The sequence below is a fragment of the Aethina tumida genome, chromosome 4 (genome assembly GCF_024364675.1).
Source record: "Aethina tumida isolate Nest 87 chromosome 4, icAetTumi1.1, whole genome shotgun sequence".
Taxonomy (NCBI): domain Eukaryota; kingdom Metazoa; phylum Arthropoda; class Insecta; order Coleoptera; family Nitidulidae; genus Aethina; species Aethina tumida.
The window spans coordinates 22,156,042-22,177,010 of NC_065438.1; the positions used below are offsets into that span (position 1 = coordinate 22,156,042).

The 20,969-nt window shown below is 35.2% G+C and overlaps 4 protein-coding genes, 1 non-coding gene and 1 pseudogene across 6 annotated transcripts; 3 read left to right on the forward strand and 3 right to left on the reverse strand.

Moving 5' to 3' along the window:
- Positions 1–413: 413 nt before the first annotated feature.
- LOC109599661 (uncharacterized protein C05D11.1-like) lies at positions 414–4,402 on the forward strand. The gene is made up of 13 exons (XM_020015675.2): positions 414–748; positions 810–1,051; positions 1,107–1,316; positions 1,366–1,488; positions 1,551–1,805; positions 1,858–2,124; positions 2,182–2,604; positions 2,654–3,077; positions 3,131–3,374; positions 3,427–3,613; positions 3,666–3,967; positions 4,021–4,173; positions 4,228–4,402. The coding sequence occupies exons 1-13, from the start codon at positions 577–579 to the stop codon at positions 4,283–4,285; spliced, it is 3,060 nt and encodes a 1,019-aa protein (XP_019871234.2). The 5' UTR covers positions 414–576; the 3' UTR covers positions 4,286–4,402.
- A 2,177-nt stretch (positions 4,403–6,579) lies between these two features.
- Positions 6,580–8,961, forward strand: LOC109599663 (mRNA-capping enzyme). 2 transcript variants are annotated; one of them, XM_049965825.1, is made up of 6 exons: positions 6,595–6,683; positions 6,778–7,276; positions 7,333–7,479; positions 7,535–7,916; positions 7,973–8,576; positions 8,630–8,961. In XM_049965825.1, the coding sequence occupies exons 2-6, from the start codon at positions 6,780–6,782 to the stop codon at positions 8,749–8,751; spliced, it is 1,752 nt and encodes a 583-aa protein (XP_049821782.1). In that variant the 5' UTR covers positions 6,595–6,683; positions 6,778–6,779; the 3' UTR covers positions 8,752–8,961. The 2 variants fall into 2 exon arrangements, with proteins under 2 accessions (XP_049821781.1, XP_049821782.1); XM_049965824.1 differs by having other exon boundaries at positions 6,580–7,276.
- Positions 8,962–9,015: 54 nt separating this feature from the next.
- Positions 9,016–10,138, reverse strand: LOC109599651 (beta-lactamase-like protein 2 homolog; annotated as a pseudogene).
- A 363-nt stretch (positions 10,139–10,501) lies between these two features.
- Positions 10,502–12,728, reverse strand: LOC109599657 (beta-lactamase-like protein 2 homolog). The gene is made up of 5 exons (XM_020015670.2): positions 12,574–12,728; positions 12,052–12,202; positions 11,363–11,529; positions 10,999–11,306; positions 10,502–10,940 (listed from the first exon to the last, which is right to left on the reverse strand). The coding sequence occupies exons 2-5, from the start codon at positions 12,171–12,173 to the stop codon at positions 10,680–10,682; spliced, it is 858 nt and encodes a 285-aa protein (XP_019871229.1). The 5' UTR covers positions 12,174–12,202; positions 12,574–12,728; the 3' UTR covers positions 10,502–10,679.
- Positions 12,209–15,534, forward strand: LOC109599658 (protein D2). Its single transcript, XM_020015672.2, has 2 exons — positions 12,209–12,473; positions 14,789–15,534. The coding sequence occupies exons 1-2, from the start codon at positions 12,405–12,407 to the stop codon at positions 15,329–15,331; spliced, it is 612 nt and encodes a 203-aa protein (XP_019871231.1). The 5' UTR covers positions 12,209–12,404; the 3' UTR covers positions 15,332–15,534.
- Positions 15,535–20,803: 5,269 nt separating this feature from the next.
- Positions 20,804–20,876, reverse strand: Trnam-cau (transfer RNA methionine (anticodon CAU)). The gene has a single exon. It is a non-coding gene; the product is annotated as a tRNA-Met (tRNA).
- Between the last annotated feature and the right edge of the window lie 93 nt (positions 20,877–20,969).

Genomic DNA, 20,969 nt, shown 5'->3' on the forward strand with positions numbered 1-20,969 from the left:
ATTTAAATAATTTGATCTTCAGATGTTTGCGCTCGTTGAAAAAAAAGTATTAGAAACATAAACAATAAAAGACAAGCAATAATTGATGACCTCATTCTAAATTCCTAGTATTCCATTACCTAAATTAAATGTTTCTATTTGTTTTATTCATATTTCAAGTATTTTTTATTATTTTTTAAATATTATGTAGACATCCTTGAAGAAATTATTACTTTTTCCCCCTTCGACATTAATTCATTTCGTAAAAATACTTTATTAATCAAGTTTATTGATCAAACGTTGAAAGGGCTCGCCGAAAATAAGCCCTACGAAAAATATTTCACCAAATTCGGGCTCCTGAAAAGGCTGAACATCTACCAAAATAACAACGTGTAATCATGGTTGCCTACCGTTTACTGTGACTTGCTAATCTGACAAGTTACAATTTACGTTGTCCAGCATTTAACAACATTCTACTGCAACTACGGCCTTACACATTTCACCGACTGATTATCCATTATACTTAAGTGATCCCGCACCAATTTCGGGCGCCCGTTCATTCCTCAGATCCCGACCAGCAACCGAAGCCGCCTTAATATGCCGCCTGTGGACACCACCCCCAACATAAGCACTGGCAACTTCGAATTGCTCTATTCGCTGAAGGCCTACAACAAAATACCGGTGTCCGAGTACATTTCGAAGAAGACCGGTCTGACCGTCGTGATCGCCGAAGTCGATGGGCCTGTTGTCAATGGGTACTTTTGCCTAGGTCAGTTCCAATTGCATTTCTGGTGTGTTGTTGTGTGTGAGTGACCGATTTGTAATTTCAGTGACCGAGGCGTTTGACGATGACGGTTTGCCGCACACTTTGGAGCACCTCATTTTCCTGGGTAGCGAACAGTACCCATACAAGGGGGTGCTGGATCTGTTGGCCAACCGGTGCCTGGCTTCTGGCACAAATGCCTGGACTGACATAGACCATACTTGTTATACTATGGAAACTGCTGGCAGTGAAGGTTTTTTAGCACTTATGCCTATATTTTTGGAGCACATTTTATATCCCGTTTTGACTGTAAGTATCCATAGCACTATGTAAGCTCATAACTAATCTGCTGACACATTCACAGGAAGAAGGATTTGTCACAGAAGTGCACCACATCACAGCCGAAGGCGAAGATGCTGGTGTTGTTTACTGTGAGATGCAGGGTAGAGAAAACTCGGCTGAATCCAGATTGCATTTAACCCTGGCCAGGAACATGTACCCAGGAAGGTGTGGTTATTCCTCAGAAACTGGAGGTATCATGAAAAATCTCAGGGAATCAACAACCAATGAAAAAGTAAGTTTATTCATTCATAAGTTACAAGTGTACAATTATTTGTTTGTAGGTGAGGAACTACCACAAAGAGTTTTACAGGCCTGAAAATTTGAAGGTTATAATAACTGGCCAAGTTAATCCGGCAGACGTTTTCAAGTCACTGGAGGTGTTGGAACAGAAAATTCTCGCCAAAGTAAGTAATTTTGTGATGTACTAAACACATTAATATTACAACACTGTAGTCATTTTATTTAGGGTGACAGAGGGAAGTTTGAAAGACCATGGCAGTCACCAATTCCTCCAGTGGTAGAATCCAAGGACATTGTCCTTAAGTACCCATCAGATGAAGAGGACAATGGTTTATTCAGTATGGCTTGGAGGGGACCATCTTCAGTCACAGACCTCTACAACTTGACTGCCTGCAGCCTTTTCCTCAAGTACCTGACCGAATTTTCCGTTTCACCTTTGCCCAAACAGTTCGTCGAAATACCTGACCCCTACGCCAGCAGCGTATGTATAAACCAATTCAAATTGATGCCATAATGATTGTTGTACTTCTTAGGTTTCTTATAATATTTACGAGAACGCCGAGAGCTGTTTGTACCTTTCATTTCAAGACGTCCCCGTTAATAAACTGCCGGAAGTGAGGGAGAAGCTCCAGGAGATCCTAAAGCTAATTTACGAAAAGAAGGACATCGACATGGAGAGGTTGCACAGCATTATCAACAAGTACAAGTTGGAAAGCTTGAGCAACATCGAAAATAGCCCGCATAACTCCATTGCCTTCATGATTATTGGACACATGCTGTATGGCAACAAAAAGCAAGATGTAAACCTATATTTACAATTAATAGATGTCCATGGTGTACTAATTCAAGACTTCTAGCTTCAACAACGTGTGAACCCCCTGGACGACCTCTACAAACTACTCAAAGAACCGAAATCCTTCTGGCTGGACTTGCTGAACAAATACCTCATTGACAACAAGTATATCGCAGTGCAATGCGTGCCCAGCATCCAGGAACAGCAGGACATGGCCAAGGAGGAGAAGGAACGGATCGAAAAGCAGGTGAAAACTCTCGGCGAGGCTGGACTGAAAGAGAAGGGGGAATTGCTGAGCAAGGCCATAGAGTACAACGAACGTGACCCGCCCGAAAACATGCTGACGTCTGTACCCATTCCCGGGATAACTTCAATGAACTTCCACTCGGTTTCCCGCTTCAAGTCCGACGAGGAGAACAACGTTCTGAACCTGACCGACACGCCAATCTTCACCTACTTCGACCACGTCAAAACCAACTTCGTCTACGTATGCTTTTAAAGATTGTTTATGCGTTTTACTGATTGATGTTTTGTAGATTTACGGCCTCTTGGACACGTCCGACATTCCGGAAGATCTCAGGGTTTACCTGCCGTTGCTGCTGGAGTCGCTTCTCGAACTGCCGATCGAACGCAATGGGGTGGTCATCCCGTACGAACAGGTGGTCGCCCAGTTGAACCACGACACCGTTGCGGCGAGCGCAGGAATCGGCTTGACCGGAGGGTCCAAACGGCTGTTCAGATGCGGGAACTACTCCAATACGATCACGGTAGCCTTGCAGGTCGAGGCCAACAACTACGACATTGGGGTTAATTGGTTGAAGGAGATTTTGTACAAGACCATTTTCACCGCCGACAGGCTCAAGGTGGTGGCGCAGAAGATGTACAACTCCATTGCGCAGGCTAAGAGAAGCGGCAGGGACGTGGTGGCGTTCTTAATGAAAGCTTTGAACTACATTGAAGGTACTCTAGTACCAGTTACTTAATAAAACATTAATAAACAATAACCATTACAGACTCTAACGTTCAGAAAAACAGCATGCTGGTACAAAGCAAGTTCCTGACCAACATAATCGAAAAACTCAACGGGGAATTCACTGAAGAAGTTATTTTCACGTTTGACAAACTGAGGAAACTTATCACTGACCCAAAGAACGTAATTTTGTACTGCGCCGGAAACCTTGACATACTGCGTAACGTTGAGAAGCCACTAAAGAATATTATTCCTGAAGACGTTGTCCTGACAGAAAAACAAGCAAAGTATTAGGTAACCATGTAATCAATTAACTGGTGTACAACGTTTGTTTTATAGATTAAACGTCACCCCAGACTACAGGCTAATAAAACATGAGAGCAAGGACACACTGAGTGGAGCCGTAATTGGAATGGGATGTCTCGAATCTTCGTTCTTCTATCAGTCAACGCCGACAATCACTTCCTACACTGATCCCGACTGCCCGGCTTTGATGCTGTACCTCCAATACTTAATTCAAGCTGAAGTACTCAACTTTCGTGTTGTTAATGTACTTGTTTTAACATTGTTTGATTTAGGGACCAATGTGGAAGCAAATACGAGGCAAAGGATTCGCCTACGGTTACACGATGCTGGCGAAGTTCAATGAAGGCTTGCTGTACTTGGTGTTCTCGAGGGCCACCAACGCACTAGGTGCCTACAAGGAAACGGTGGACATCGTCCAGAAGCAAATCGAATCGAAAACGTGGGACAACACGTTGTTGGAGGCTGCCAAGAGTTCGCTCATCTTCGAAATCATCGAAGAGGAGAAAACTATTGGTAATGTAGTAGATTTGTCTGTTACTTCATACTTTCAAGGTGTTGATTACAAACACAACAGGTTTGTTAATGTATGCACTTTTTGTGTGTCTTTCTTTACTATTGACGTTTTAGGACACTCATACAATTGATAAATCAGGTTACAATTGATGATTTGAATAGGATAGGAGATAAATATGTGGCAAAATTGTTTGACCCCCAACAGGTGAAAACTGCTGTTGTGACTGTACCTTCTAAAGTCAATGAAATTGTTGAAGGATTTAAACAGTAAGTAATATAATTAATAACATTGATATTATAATTCGTTGTGCTTTATTACAGGTTTGGTCTTAATCTTCAGGGATTCCCATCATTGGAAGAAAGCTTTTTGAATAAATAATATGCTTATTTTGTTAAACTATTGTGAATTTAATTATAATAAACACGTAACATTTTCCTTATACACTTATTTAATATTGATTTACAAGATTGTTATTAATTAAATGGCTTGAATTTATTCATTCAGTGTTTTATTCTATATCCATTTCAATCATTTTTTTATTAGTAAATAAAAATAAACTGGTATCAAAAATGTGCAAATATATTTAACTTACATTCCTACAAAATAATACAATTTTAAACAATTATAATTAGTTTAATAGTTGATATAGAAGAGAAATTGAGGATTAAACTTATTGTTTAAACGTTGAAAAATAATCATATTAAGTACACTGCACTAAAATATAAAATAATCCATAATCATTAATTAAAACAATGTTTAAACAATTATTGTAAACAAATAGATAAGATTTGTTAATATAAATAATTAATGAATATAAACATTAGTTATTTCTAATTGATATGAACCATCTGTTTAATATTTAAATTAATCATTATTAAATATAAACTTACTGTTAATATAGAAATATTTTATTAATTTTTTGTCACCTATTTTCATTTCATACAAATAAGTTTAAATTATTTCGTTTTTTGTATATTTTACTTATTCAAATATGTTGATTAAGTTTTTTATTGAAATTACTTTTTTATTATCGAGATATTAAATAAATAATAAACAAATAAGAAAATAACTCAACATTGAAGTTTAAATAAAATAATTAAAATATCTCCAACAATAAAAATAACCCAAATTATATTTAATCATGTTTATAATCTGAATATGAACATTAATTATTTTTAATTGGAATAAATATCTGCTATAATAAATAATTTATTACTTCATATTATAAATATGAATTTTGTTTTTTAATTAAATTGCTTTCTTAATTTTTAATTTGTATTTTAAATCTTTTTCTCCAAATACAAAACTATCGCAACAAAGCCCTAATGAATGTAAATAAATAACCGTCTCTCATTGTTTTATATATTTTATAATATAAATAAATGAAAGCATTTACGTAAAAAAATCTTAAAAGTAATTAATACTTTACTTGAATAATTGAAGTATTTCAAATTGACTATAATATAATTAAATAAAAGTATTCACAGTATGAATTCTTAAAAATCTTTAATACTTTACTTAGATACGTAAGGAATTTCTTTCAATAACAAAATATTCGTGTAATGAATTCTTAAAAATAATTGATACTTTACTTGGATAAAGGAAGTTTATTTTTGTTATTACAATAATTTTATACAAAAATATGCACAATATGAATTCCTAAAAATGTTTAATTGGGTAAGCAAAATCAGGAGAATGTCTGTCAACAACAAAATTAAATAAAATTATTAATTCTATAAATTCTTACAAATAGTTAATACCCTACTTGTTTAAGTAAAAAAATGATTTTAATAGCGAAAATAAATAAAACTATATACAATAAGTATTCTTAAACATGTTTAATACTTTACTTAGTACTCCTCGACTTTGCAAGAACGATGAAATGCACTCTGATGATTTCATAGTTTTTCCTTTGGCTAAAAAATTTAGAGAGTATTATTTCTTTGTTAACTGGATGATTGGAAGAGAAGAGATGAGCAAGGAGCTTCTTTTGATGCCTTGGACCCACCTGGAATGTGAAGACCCAACCAATTCTTGGATAGTCGATAAATCAAGAGGCAAAGAAAATAACAACTTCATTTATTTTTTATTTGTAAGAATGATATTAATTAAATGTTTTTGTATAATTTCAGGTAAGTTCTGAACGACATTAGTTAACCTGGCAACTGGCAAGGCAAAGAGAATCTTTCAATATTTTATTTCGGGTTCTTTTTCATCGACTCACCACAGGTCTAGTTTTGATCACATCATTTGATTATTATAGGTATATGTTCTAAGAAGAACAAATTACAATTTGTTCCAATTTAATCTATTTTCAGGAGAATTGAATAAAAATATTACAGATTATGTGGAGTAAATGTTTATAATAAATAATCATAATAATAGTGTTCCAATAAATGACTTCTTATTTTGTATATCCCTTAATTAATCCAATCAGATTTACACATTTACAATTTTTTATTAATTTAAAATTAAATAATAAATATAATTTTATACTCTTTTATTATTACATTACTTATTTATTTTTATTGTATTATTATTTAGTTTTACATTATTAAACATCCAAAAAATAATAAATGCAAAAACCTATGTATCATTTATTTATGGGCCACCCTGTAAATTTTACATTTGACTTTGTGGTATATTCTTTGTATGCAACCCACATGTCCCTAATACTGTTGAACGACTTTGACAGTTGTTGTTCACCAATATCGAAAGTTCTCAAAACTTTATAGTGCACACAAGTTAAACACGTACTATGTAACTGAGAATAAATGTAAGTGCTAAATTTCTTAGCCCAATATCAAATCGTCCTAAGAAACATCAATTCCTTGCATTCTGTTGTTGCTAACCTCAATCGCACAAAACAGCAATGAGCAACCGCAACAGAAATCCGGGCCCGTTGCCCGCCCGCTGGTTGCACTGTCCCCGAAAGTCGTTCACGTTGATTGCGGACAAATTTCTGGCCCTCAAGACTCCACTGGACAGCCGGTTCGACGATCAGGTACCAATCGATTGTAGATTTCCCCCGAAAATGCTGTTCGATTCGTGCAAATCGAAAAAAATCAACATAGGACTGTGGATAGATCTCACCAACACCGACAGGTTCTACGACCGGAACGAGGTGGAGGAAATGGGGGCCAAGTACCACAAGTTGCAGTGCCGGGGCCATGGTGAGACGCCGTCGCGTGAACAAACTGATTTCTTCATCAAATTGGTGCACAATTTCATAAGCAAGTTTCCATTGAAAACGATAGCGGTGCATTGTACGCACGGCTTTAACAGGACGGGTTTCCTAATTGTGTCCTATTTGGTGGAGAGAATGGACTGTAGTTTAGACATTGCCATGGACATGTTCGCCAGAGCTAGGTAAAACATTTTGTTGTTGTTCGAAGAGTGTTTATTAAATTATAAGTTTGTGCCAGGCCTGTAGGTATATATAAAGGGGATTACATAGAAGAATTGTACAAACGATATGACAGTATCGAAGACATGCCTCCACCTCCTAACTTACCAAGCTGGCACACCGAAAGTGATGACACAGCAGATTACACCCCCTCAACTTCTCAGGAGTCAGTTGCATGTTTCACATCCATTTGTTTGTAATTAACCATTTTGATTTTGAAGGGACAACTCAGGAGGCAGAAGCAGAGGTAAGTTTGGCAAAGAGGTCAGCTTCATGAAAGGCGTGCCAGGAGTTTTCCACGTTACGGACAGGCAAAAAGCCTTCTACTTACAAAAGAAGATACAAAACATGTGCAAGTGGGGCAACAAGAACTTCCCAGGCAGTCAGCCTGTGTCAATGGACCAGCAAAACATGACTTTATTAGGAATAAAGCCCTACCGAGTGTCGTGGAAGGCGGACGGCATGCGATATATGATGTTAATCGACGGAGAGGACCAAGTTTATTTCTTTGATAGGGACAACAACGTTTTTAAAGTCGAGAGGATGCGGTTTTTGCATCTGAAAGATCTCAGGACTCATCTCACAAACACTCTGTTGGATGGGGTGAGTAGTTGCTTGTGTTTATAAGTCACTCTTATACTCACTGGGTTTGTAAACAGGAAATGGTGATTGACACCGTAAATGGAGAAGAAATACCCCGTTATTTGGTTTACGACATAGTCAGATTTGATGACAAGGATGTGGGTAAGCTGCCCTTCTATCCCATACGTCAGCAGTGCATAGAAAATGAAATAATTAAGCCACGTTATATTGCCATTCAGAAGGGCATCATCAACAAAAATGCGGAGCCCTTCAGTGTGCGGAAGAAGGAATTCTGGCCCATTACACAGGCGCACCAGTTGCTGGGTGAAAAGTTTGCGAGGACTTTGAGCCACGAGCCGGACGGTTTGATTTTCCAGCCATCGAATGAGCCCTATGTGGCGGGCACGTGTCCTGATGTTCTGAAATGGAAGCCGTTGGAGTTGAATTCAATAGACTTCAGGTTGAAGATAGCCAAGCAGGAGGGACAGGGGATAATATCGACGAAAGTTGGTTATTTATTTGTCGGACAGCTCGACAGACCGTTCGGCTTCATGAAGTGGACCAAAGCAATTAAAAATTTGGATAATAAAATCATTGAGTGCAAGTACGAGAATGGAGAGTGGAAATTCATGAGAGAGAGGACTGACAAGTCATTTCCTAACAGCTACAAAACAGCTGAAGGTACAAAATATATTTAAAATATTTAGGTAACATTTATAAGTTGTATGTTTCAGCTGTTATGGAAAGTATTAAGAATCCAGTGACCAAGGAGTTACTGTTTGACTATATTCACAGATGTAGGTTCGACGACGACAGCGAAATAATGCCACCGCCTTCCAAAAGGATACACAGATGATCTGCAACTCGTTTCTTATCGAGAGAATCGTATTTTTATATTGCATTGGGTGATGTGAAACGAAAATAAATTATGGTTAACGTTTAAAACTAGGAAATCAATTAACCCAATTCCTCTGTTCCTGTTTTATTTTGACATTATGTATTTAATAACTATTATATTGTTTTCTGTTTCATAAAATTTAATAAACCGACGAAAATAAATCACAAATATTATTTCATTATGTGCTCCTATATTTCTACTGGATTCAGTTTTCGTGTGTGCACAATAAGCCTAAATAATATATTTAATATCGACAGCCACATGCATTAAAGGTACATAATACTTCTTAAATCGATTTACAGGTTTCGTTGTATTGCCTCAAATTGTCTTAAAACTTTTTCTTTCAACAATTTATTCAAATGGTAGTTAACGTTGTTGGCGGCGGCCGTGATCAATTTCTCGTTAATATCGTGATAAATCATCCTCGCCAAATGATTGTTTCCTGTTGTTGCTTAACACGTTCATGATATGCTCCTCCCTTTCCTATCTGTGTTTGATGTAAAATTGGATCTTCTCAACAGGATTCTATGGAATTGAGCTAAATTAGCAACAGGAACACATGAAAAACAAGGGCAAAACTTACCTGTATGATGTTACCGTGTCCAGGGTAAATGATAGCCAGTTGCACGTGGAGTATGTCGTCATGTAATCGTGCAGGTCTTCGAAAACGACGGTACCCTCGGCCAAAATACAGTCGCCACTGAATATCGCGTTCTCTTCCAACAAATGGAAGACGACGTGGTCCGTCGTGTGGCCGGGCGTGTGCATCACCCTCACCTTCGTCCTCTCAATCATGAATTCCTATCCGTCCTTCAGCTCTTCAATTGAGACGGTGGTGGACTCGTCCTCGGCTCTTGGGAACTTCCAAACCTGACAGTGTTCGGTAAAACACCAAGTTATACTTGGGTTTTTATAAAAGTAAAAGCTAGTGAATGTAATTGATCCTTCAGAATCTTGGCCCAAAATGTTGACCTCACAAAATGGAGTTAAATAAGGGTGAAAATGTTATTTATTGCATGTTAATGTTGAGGGTTCATGGTTATTTAAAGTTTACTTTAGTTTTGTGTCAAGAAAATATTGTACTGCTGGTTATTAAAATTAAGGGCACTAACAAGATCCTTAAGATCTTGTTCAGTCGTTGGGTAAAGGATTCACTTAAATAATAGTATAAGCTGACTTTACATAGTGATTGTTATAAAATACAACTGAAGGTATAAAATATTTTTAAAATGGTTTTGAAACATTTCTAATTTGTATGTTCTAGCTGTTATGGACAGACACTGAGGTAGCTCTGACGACGATAGAAAAATAATATCACCACGTCTCAAAAGGATACACAGATCATCCACAACTCGTTTCTTATGGAAAAATTCGTATTTTTGTATTGCGTTGGGCGATGTGAAATGAAAATAAATTATTGTTAACATTTAACATTAAGAAATCAATTTACCCTCTTTCTCTGTGACTGTTTTATTTTGACCTTATGTATTTAATAACAATTTTTTATGTTTTCTATTTTATAAAATTTAATGAGCCGCAAAAATAAATCACATATATTGTTTCATTATGTACTCCTATATTTTCTCTGGATTAAGTTTTCGCATGTGCTCTAAAACTGGAGGATATTGAATAATTGTACCGTAAAATGTTAAATTATTAGATTAAAATATAAAATTGTAAGTGTTTGAAGAATTTAAACAAAAACAAATATTGGTTAAAACATTTTATTCTTACAGATAACATATAAATACTTTTCAATAACAATAAAACATGACTAATATAGCCGATCGTGCATAATAATTTAACTTAATATCTAAAATATACAATAAAGCTACACAATATATTTAATATCGACAGCCAGGCGCATTAAGGATACATAATACTTCTTAAATCGATTTACAGGTTTCGTTGTACTGCCACAAATTGTTGTCTTTTAAAACTTTTTCTTCTTTCAACAATTTATTCAAATGATGGTTAACGTTGCTGGCGGCAGCCGGGATCAATTTCTCGTTAATATCGTGATAAATCATCCTCACCAGATCGTTCTCACCAAACGATTGTTTCCTGTTGTTGCTCAGCACATTCATGATCTGCTCCTCCCTCTCCAATCTGTGTTTGATGTAAAATTGGATCTTCTCAACAGGATTCTGTGGGATTGAGCTAAATTAGCAACAGGAACACATGAAAAACAACGGCAAAACTTACCTGTATGATGTTACCGTGACCAGGGTAAATAATAGCCGGTTGCACGTGGAGTATGTCGTCCAAAGACATCATGTAATCGTGCAGGTCTTCGAAGACGGCGGTACCCTCGCCCAAAATACAGTCGCCACTGAATATCGCGTTCTCCTCCAACAAATGGAACGCCACGTGGTCCGTCGTGTGGCCGGGCGTGTGCATCACCCTCAACGTCGCCCCCTCAACCGTGAACTCCTGTCCGTCCTTCAGCTCTTCAATTGGGACGGTGGTGGGCTCGTCCTCGACCCTCGGGAACTTCCAAACCTGACAGTGCTCTGTAAAACAACAAGTTATACTTCTGTTTTTATAAGTTATAGCCAGATTTACGTACTGGTTGCCTCGTTAAGTTCAAGCACGTCGGTCAGACCCCCAATGTGGTCATGATGCCAATGGGATATAAAAATGTGGGCCAGGTCGATCTTTTCGTGCTTAAGAACTGAGCTCAGGTGATTTATGTACTGTGGGACGTCGGCGTCTCCTGTGTCGATTAAGATTCTCCTAGAAAATTAATTCCAATGTTACAATAAAATTCTTAATAAATTACATGCAAATATTAATTGCGTGTTAATGGTAAAAAATATTCAATACTGAGGACGGGCTTCGAACTCACAGCCTTTACTTTTGAAGGCAAAAACATTTATTATATCCTGCCACTTGGGCAATTATCTTAATTGCACATGTTTATGCAGATAACAAGTGTATTGAATATGCAGAATATTTTAGTATATTATCTTTAATAGGAGTTACAATTTAAGAGACAATTTGCGACGTACAATTTAATTTTTGGTTCACAAAAACATTAATAATAGTTAATCCAAAGTGGCCCCACCATTGTTAAAATCAGGTCCCACAAATTAACCATTTAATTTTCAACATAATTCCAGAAATATTTATAAACATGTTCGGTAATGAAATTAATTTGATCGTGTCCTCCAAATAAACTTGAACTATTTTTACACCTTTCTATTTGTTTTGGTCAATCTAACCTCAAACATTGTACGCAATAAAATCAACATTTACCTTTTTCCCGTGCCAATGATGTAGGTGTTGGTTCCCTGTAGGGTCATGCATCCCGGATTGCATCCAAGAACCCTGATTATCCTCGAAGACAATTTAGTTACGGCTGGGATGACTGCGGCCATTTTTACGAACTTTACCTTGATCAATTAACCTGCAAACCGAGCGAAGCGATTAGTCCCCTTGAACACGCGTGCAATTTAACGCCAACTCATTAAATTAGAAACGAGCATTTGAATTGAGGGGGAAATGCAAATGTGGCCACCGGATTTCTGACTGGTATAAAATACAGTTACTCCGGAAACCTGTTTGACTAGCAAATTTCTTGTCTTTAGTCGAAGAAGTGTCGAGTCAACATGAAGTCTTCGTTGTTAATTTTTACATTAAATTTTGCTTTAATTTGTTGCGGCTCCGACGTCAAAAAGGTGAGATTTTATGAAGTTATAAAAAGGGCGGGAAAATATCCAATTGGAATTTTTTAAATTTGGTTGGCATGTGTCAATAAATAACAAACATGTAAATTACCTTTTAACAAAAATTAAACGAACTGAGCGAAACACTTTTTGCTTTAGTATCACTGCACAGATTTCGGTTCAGACTGAAGCTTATTGCTGCGGATCGCCGGCTTTTATATATTTACCATTATCTGCACTCTGCACTGTTTTGAATAGCCTCATTAAAACATTTATAATTTGTATTCCCAGATTACTGATAACGTTTTTTCTGATTCGCTCCGTCCGTTTTACGCCGTTCCTCAGTCGGAGGTCGTGTTATGATTAGTTTTCGATTGATAACGACCGAAAACTGGATATGTTTTGTTTTCGTGATATAATAGTGACCATCGGTTAGATTGCAAAAAAATCTGCAGAAACGTTACGGCAATAACGGTTGTTTAATCGTGAAAACTGTTTGGAACCAAGTGATCTTGACACGAAATGGGGTGATTAAAATGACACCATTGTAGATTATTTTTAATTTATTGATTATCTTTATCACTATCGTTCGATACATTTGTTTCTAAAAATCCGGAAAACGTCGATTCATTTTGTTTGTGAATGTTTCAGTTTGTAGATTATGTTGTGTTTTAATAAAATTAGGATTTATGAGTGATATTGGTTGTAAAATGTTTACGATAAAGTTTCTCATTTGATTAATGGCCACACTTATATATGAACGTCTATAATGGGGCAACAATTATTAAATTAAAATTATACACAAATAAACAAATATGCTGCATATTGGTAGTTAATCACCAAATTTCTGGAATATTGAAAACCTTGAGATATAGATATATTATTGCAAAACAATTAATTTTTAGAAGAAAATTAATTAAATAAAAATGAAACTCATTTCATGCTTATTAATTAAAGAAACCAATCTGAAATATTTACAACCAAAATTTAATTATCATTTAATTAATATTAATATGTATAGTAGTGGATATTATTATAGCAACCTTTTAATATGTCAAATATTAAAAGGTTGTTGACATATACCCAAATTTTTGGAATATTGAAAACTTTGGGACAAATGATAATTTTAAAAATTTGTCATTATTACAAAACAATTAATACTTAGAAAAAAAATGAAACTCATTTTATATTTATTAATTAAAGAAACCAGTCTGAAATATTTACAACGAAAGTTTAATCACTATTTAATTAATATTAATATGTACAGTAATGGACATTATTATAGCAACCTTTCAAAATGTTAAATATTAAAAGGTTGCTCACGTATATTCAAATGTCTGGAATATTGAAAATCTTGAGATATAGATGATATATTATTACAAAACAATTAATTTTTATTTTTAGAAAAAAAATAATGAAACTCATTTTATATTTATTAAGTAAAGAAACCAGTCTGAAATATTCACAACAAAAGTTTAATCATCATTAAATTAATATGTTAAATATGTAAGTGACATTTTAGTTAATGTCAAAAGCTACTCAAAAATATTGAGTTTAAGTCTAACTCAACGTAAGCCATTTTACATGCAATTATACTTGAAATTTAAAATTTCAAAAATCTATAAGGTTTTCCTTTGAAAATAACAGTTGATATTACTTATAAAAGTTGTTCATATAAGTTATAATATATGTTATAAACATCAATATTCTATAAACTTCTGTCGAATAAATTAATAATATAGGTGAATCATCTTTATTAATTTAATTATTAATAAAGATAGTGAAACACTTTGTTGAAAGTTGTTCCAGTAAAGTTATAATATATAAATATAAAAAATTCAAATCAATAATCTATAAATTTCTGATGAATAAATTAATAATATAGGTGAATCATCTTTATTAATTTAATTATTAATAAAGATGGTGAAACACTTGTTGTCAAATATCCAAGTCTTAACACGTTTTACAAAACAATCGTAAATCCCCAAACTCATAAAATCAATGAACATAAACAATAACAAACAATTCCTCTTATTGTTTATATAAACAATACTCCAGACGTTTCTTTGAATTTCTTCGTATTATTATCCGTGCTTAGTCACAATTAATTAGAATATTTGTGTAATTACAAACGTAAATTTGTTTACTTAAAAGTTATCTAATAGCTTATATAGGTCTTATCATTTTTAGTGGATTTTTATAAACAAATATTTGTACATCTCATGTTTTTTAATTTCTAACGTTAAATTAGTTTCGAACTAGGGTAAACAGATAAATCGTTTAATCTAAGTAAACACATAAAAACTGCATCGTCTTGATAATTCCAGGCCTTTGCCGATAACGGCATACCGGAAGACGTGATCGACGTCAACCCGAAGCTGACGCTGACGATCACCTATCCTGACGACAAGTCGGTGGAGCTGGGCAACGAGCTGGCACCCAAGCAAGTCAGGGCCACCCCCTCGGTTAAGTACGAAGGCTCCAAGGATGCCTACTACACCCTAATAATGACGGACCCGGACGCGCCCAGCAGGAAGAACCCGGTGGCCAGGGAGTTCAACCACTGGCTCGTTGTGAACATCCCCGGAAGTGACGTGGAGGCCGGCGAAACGTTGACCGCCTACCTGGGCTCCGGTCCACCGAAGGATACCGGACTTCACAGATACGTTTTCTATTTGTTCCAGCAGCCCGGCAAGCTGGACTTTTCGGGAGAGGCCAAGCACGACAAGTTCGACGGCAACAGGAAGAACTTCTCCACCGCCAAGTTCGTGGAGAAGTACAAGCTGGGGGAGGCAGTGGCCGGTAACTTTTATCAAGCCCAGTACGACGACTCGGTACCGGCGCTGCACAAGCAAATCGCCTCCCACTGATTCATATCTTATTATACTATTAATAAACTATTTATACTTTGGTTAGTATTTTGTAAATTGTAAATTGGAAGTTCAATCTGGGGGAGGCCGTGGCTGGCATCTTCTATCAAGCCCAGTACGACGATTCGGTATCGGAGCTGGCCAAGCAAATCGCCTCCCACTGATTTATATCTTATTGTACTATTAATAAACTTTTTATACTTCGGTCTGCGTTTTGTAAATTGTAAATGGGAAGTACAAGCTGGGTGAGGCCGTGGTGGGCATCTTCTTTCAAGCTCAGTAGAACGATTCGGTACCGGAGCTGCCCAAGTAAATCTCCCACTGATATATACATATCTAATTGTACTATTAATAAACTTTGTATACTTCGGTCTGCATTTTGTAAATTATAAATTGGAAGTACAAGCTGGGGAAGGCAGTGGCCGGCAACTTCTATCAAGTTCAGTTCGATAATTCGGTACCGGAGCTGCACAAGCAAATCGCCTCTTACTGATTCATATCTTATTGTACTATTAATAAACTATTTATACTTTGGTCTGCGTTTTGTAAATTGTAAATGGGAAGTACAAGCTGGGTGAGGCCGTGGTGGGCATCTTCTATCAAGCTCAGTACAACGATTCGGTACCGGAGCTACACAAGCAAATCGCCTCCTACTGATTCATATCTTATTGTACAATTAATAAACTTTTTATACTTTGGTCTGCATTTTGTAAATTGTAAATTGGAAGGACAAGCTGGGGGAGGCCGTGGCTGACAACTTCTATCAAGTTCAGTACGACGATTCGGTATTGAAGCTGCACAAGCATATCTCCTCCCACTGATCCATATCTTATTGGACTATTAATAAATTTTTTATACTCTGGTCTGAATTTTATAAATTGTAAATTGGTAGGACAAGTTGGGGGGGCCGTGCCCCACAACTTCTATCAGTTCAGTATGACGATTCGGTACTGGAGCTGCACAAGCAAATCTCCTCCCACTGATCCATATCTTATTGGACTATTAATAAATTTTTTATACTCTGGTCTGAATTTTATAAATTGTAAATTGGTAGGACAAGTTGGGGGGGCCGTGCCCCACAACTTCTATCAGTTCAGTATGTCGATTCGGTACTGGGGCTGCATATGCAAATCTCCTCCTATTTATTCATATCTTATTGCACTATTAATAAATTTTTTATACTTTGGTCTGCATTTTGTAAATTGTAAATTGGAAGATACTTTAGGGGTCCGTCCGAGGTCACGGACTGATAGTACTTGGCGTGCATGAGAAACGTTCTGACCTCTTCGCCACATCCTATCCGGCTTATCGCAGCTAAAAAAAGTACTGCGCTGCAAAAACGGATCCAAGTACATTCGATTATTGTTGAACTCGAATTTGGTGAGGTCAGAACCCCCGATAACACGGTACGATTGTTGAATTTGGGTCTTTTTCTTTATCGTCGAGTGACACGAATTCTGGAACTAATCTCCAACGTGTCAGCAAAGTGAAAACGCCAGAATCCGGCGTGTGCGTGTTTCTGGAAATATTTTAAACAGTCTGACGTACTGTAGGAACATTACTTGTTGTGTTGTTGTAACATAAATCAGACGAAAAATTACAACTCTTTGATAAGCAGTCGTGGATGTTGAACCTACAACGCGGATTCACATTTATTAATAATTCTGTTTTGATTCACCAATAAAAATTCAACTAGCCTGCCTATGATAAAAGCGATGAGCTGTCTCGCACAAGTAAACATATCCGATTTGTTTTTATTATTGATGCCCTTGGTGGATTAAGAAGAGACATATTTTTCTGAACTTTGGCACACCAGATTTACAATTTATTATTATATCATAGCCTTTCGATAGCGAGAAGAGAACGAACCGAATTGTGCCCCTTTTATCGTAGAAGGCCACAAAAACATATTTGTGCGTTTTTTCGGTGGGTCGCCTTCGAAAGTGCAGTGCCTCCAAAAGTCCAATATATAGATTAGCAACGCGGAAAAGAAGCATCGAGGTCAGGTCTCGAGTTTTTCACGTTGCATTTACATGCTTGGGCAGTGTACAGTGTTTTACATCCAAGTAATTACAAGAAACTGACCAGAGTCGGTTCTAGAGATAAACACAAACACTGTTACCGGTTTTATTTGGTTCGGGTTATCTGCATTGTTTCGCTTTTTTGACTAATTTATAGTTGTTGTGCAATGTTGTGATGCCCGTTGAGTCCGTTGGGGGAAAAATGCATTGTCAGGCCTTTTGGTTCAAAGGCTAACGTATGATTGATAGACGCTGGAGATTTTTTTAATGCTCGTTAAAATGGTAAAAATATTAATTATTAATGTGTGGATGACATAACTCATAAATTTTATTATCGATGGGTTATAAAAAAGATAAAAAAGTAAACAACAACAAAACTTTTAAACCAAACAAATAATTAATATTATAAACATATTGCAGTTTTGAGCTGGAAGGTAAAATTTAAATACTCTTCGTAAATAAAGATTTATTTAAGAAATTTTGGGTACACACCCTACACACAAACACACGTTAATGAATGAATTTGTTTGTTTACTACTCAAATTTGTATATTTCGTCAGGACGAAACTTAAAAATAGAACCTTATCAAACACTATTTAATTGTAAATAACTTCGTGTAACGCTCAAAAGCACGTGTGTTAATAATATTGGAACAAAAATTTTTCCAAATTGGTTCAAAGGCTAACAAATTGTAGATAGATTTAAATTCTAAAAATATGTTGATATGTCTTTATATAATTAATTCATATACTGTAGTCGTCATTAATATAGGAACTTTTTATAATGTTAAATATATAATTTTTTTATTTAATGTGAATTGTTAAAATAAAATTTTTTGTTATTGTTCTTTTATACAGTATTATAAAAACTACTATATTCTTATTCAATTTTTCTTAATTGAATTGGACATTAATTTTTAAAGGAATTTTTAATACTGTTAAAATATTAAATAAAATTATACTCAAATAAGCAACGATGCTGCATATTGATCTTTAATCACATATACAAAAATTTCTAGAATATTGGAATCCTTAAGTTATACAATAATCTTAAAAATTACAAAACAATTATTAATTTCTTGCAAAAAAATAATGCTAAAACATATTTTATGTTTGTTAATTAAAGAAACCAACTAGAAACATTTAGTATGTACAGTAGTGAACATTATTATAGCAACTTTTTCAAATGTTAAATATTTTAGCCATTTATTTGATGTGACCTGTTAAAATAATATTAATTTACTATTCTTGTTTTGTACAGTATTATAAAAACTACTATATTTTTATTCTATAAAATGTTACATATATTTCTCTGAATTGAGTTGGACATAAATATAGTAACAAATAATTTCGAAAGGGATTTTAAATACTGTTAAAATTATAAATAGAATTATACACAAATAGACAAATATGCTGCATATCAGTCTCACCTATACCAAAATTTTTGGAATATTGAAAACCTTACATGATAATTTAAAAAATTGTCATTATTATAAAACAATTATTAATTTCTAACAAAATAATATTAATAACAATAATAATAATAATAATAATGGTAATCGTGGTGGTAGTGGTATTGGTAGTGATAGTGGTAGTGGTAGTGGAGTGGTAGTGTAGTGGGAGTGGTAGTGGTAGTGGTAGTAGTATTGGGAGTGATAGTGGTAGTGGTAGTGGAGTGGTAGTGTGGTGGGAGTGGTAGTGTAGTGGTATTGGTATTTGTATTGGTATTGGTAGTGTAGTAGTAGTGCAGTGGTAGTGCAGGGGTAGTGCAGTGGTAGTGTAGTGGTAGTGTAGTGGTAGTGCAGTGGTAGTGTAGTAGTAGTGGTTGTGGTAATAGTGGTAGTGTAGTGGGGATGTAGTGGTAGTGTATTGGTATTGGTAGTGTATGGTAGTGTAGTGGTAGTGTAGTGGTCGTGGTAGTGGTAGTGGTTGTGGTAATAGTGGTAGTGTAGTGGGGATGTAGTGGTAGTGTAGTGGTGGTGTAGTGGTAGTGGTAGTGGTATTGGTATTGATAGTGATAGTGGTAGTGGTAGTGGTAGTGATAGTGGTAGTGGTAGTGGTAGTGATAGTGGTAGTGGTAGTGGTATCGACTGATGTCCGGATATTAAATCGGGAAGACAAAACATCGATGCTTTGGACTTTTAACCAATCCGTCACAATTCTAGCATTATTTTCATGTTGAAACCTATTTATTAAGAACATCATTGTTCAATATATGGAAGCAAAATGTTGTTTGTTAAATTCCTGTACCTGTATCAGTCCAAGGGGGTCAGAAGAATTGGGGGTTTCCATAACATTATTTAATTGCTATTGTTTAAATGTTTCACAGTGGGAACATACTTTTTGTGTCATTTGTTTATAGATTAAATATAGACTCGTCACTAAAAACTACTCGCCCCACTGTTCTGTGGTCCAATGAAATTCCAGGACAAATTTGAAATTAATTCCTTTAATGAAATATATTTTAAATGTTTAATTTTAAATTTTGTGCTGTTTCTGTGGTTATCAGTGCATATATTTTCATTATCTTTAAATACAGACAATAATTTTATTATTTTTATCAACATCTTGCAATTTTAAGATGAGTATTTGAAAATAATAATAAAAAATAAAAATAATCTGTTGTGAAATATTATCCATAATCATCAAAAGTTTGTGTATAATCTTTACATATAAATAAAATTGGAGTGTCTGTTTGTAATATTGAAATAACCGCTTTTTACTACATGTATATGAATATAAATAGGGTACATACACCAAAATAACATTTTTTTACAATTTTTGTCTCTTTGTCTGTCTGTCTGTTTGTTCCCACTAATCTCTGAAATGGCTGGACCGATTTTGGCGGGACTTTTATTGGTAGGTAGCTGATGTAATAAGGAGTAACTTAGGCTACTTTTATTTTAGAAAAATAAAGTAATATTGCAATGTCCAAGTACTGTCCAGTACCATGCGCATGCCACCACTGGGCCGTCATGTCGGGGGCCTACCACCACTTCTCCGACCAACGATTGATTGATAGTTTGATTTGATTGATAGGTATCTTTTATAATTCCACCGATCCGTTCTTCCTATCTTATCTTAATTCAAAATATTTTGTTACATTTTTACTGCTTTCCTTTTTAATTACATTTTTTACATTACATAAATTAATTACATTTGTGTTCAATATTCAGATTTACATTGAAATTGATAAATTATTTATAGGTTATTTTATTTAGTTAGTAACGTAGATAGTTCTGAGAGAATTGAATGATTACAATTAGAAAGAACGCGTGATTCATTGTTAAGGGCTCAAGAACCTTTGGAATCTCGAGATCACTGTCTAGAAAACGGTCGTATTCACATGCTATCGGACGAAGTCGGGAGTACAGGTAGTATTAAAATAAAAATAAGTCATTAATTTGATAAATTTTAATGCCTTATAAAACCCTAAGATTTACAAAAAGTTCTGCCCCGGGTGAGGATCGAACTCACGACCTTAAGATTATGAGACTTACGCGCTGCCTACTGCGCTACCGAGGCTTGTGAATTAGATTATCAATATTTGATGATAAGGTAAAATTAATTTTAATCATTATTATTATATAAATCAATAAAATAAACAAACAATTTTTT

Coding starts and splice junctions, on each gene's coding strand:
- LOC109599663 (XM_049965824.1), top strand. CDS start 6,780: ATGAGCAACCGCAACAGAAATCCGGGCCCGTTGCCCGCCCGCTGGTTG. Junction 7,480..7,534: donor ACCCCCTCAACTTCTCAGGA/GTCAGTTGCATG, acceptor TTGATTTTGAAG/GGACAACTCAGGAGGCAGAA. Junction 7,917..7,972: donor CAAACACTCTGTTGGATGGG/GTGAGTAGTTGC, acceptor GTTTGTAAACAG/GAAATGGTGATTGACACCGT.
- LOC109599661 (XM_020015675.2), top strand. CDS start 577: ATGCCGCCTGTGGACACCACCCCCAACATAAGCACTGGCAACTTCGAA. Junction 1,052..1,106: donor TTTTATATCCCGTTTTGACT/GTAAGTATCCAT, acceptor ACACATTCACAG/GAAGAAGGATTTGTCACAGA. Junction 2,605..2,653: donor TCAAAACCAACTTCGTCTAC/GTATGCTTTTAA, acceptor GATGTTTTGTAG/ATTTACGGCCTCTTGGACAC.
- LOC109599658 (XM_020015672.2), top strand. CDS start 12,405: ATGAAGTCTTCGTTGTTAATTTTTACATTAAATTTTGCTTTAATTTGT. Junction 12,474..14,788: donor GCGGCTCCGACGTCAAAAAG/GTGAGATTTTAT, acceptor TGATAATTCCAG/GCCTTTGCCGATAACGGCAT.
- LOC109599657 (XM_020015670.2), bottom strand. CDS start 12,173: ATGGCCGCAGTCATCCCAGCCGTAACTAAATTGTCTTCGAGGATAATC. Junction 11,530..12,051: donor ATCATTGGCACGGGAAAAAG/GTAAATGTTGAT, acceptor TTAATTTTCTAG/GAGAATCTTAATCGACACAG. Junction 11,307..11,362: donor TGAACTTAACGAGGCAACCA/GTACGTAAATCT, acceptor GTTGTTTTACAG/AGCACTGTCAGGTTTGGAAG.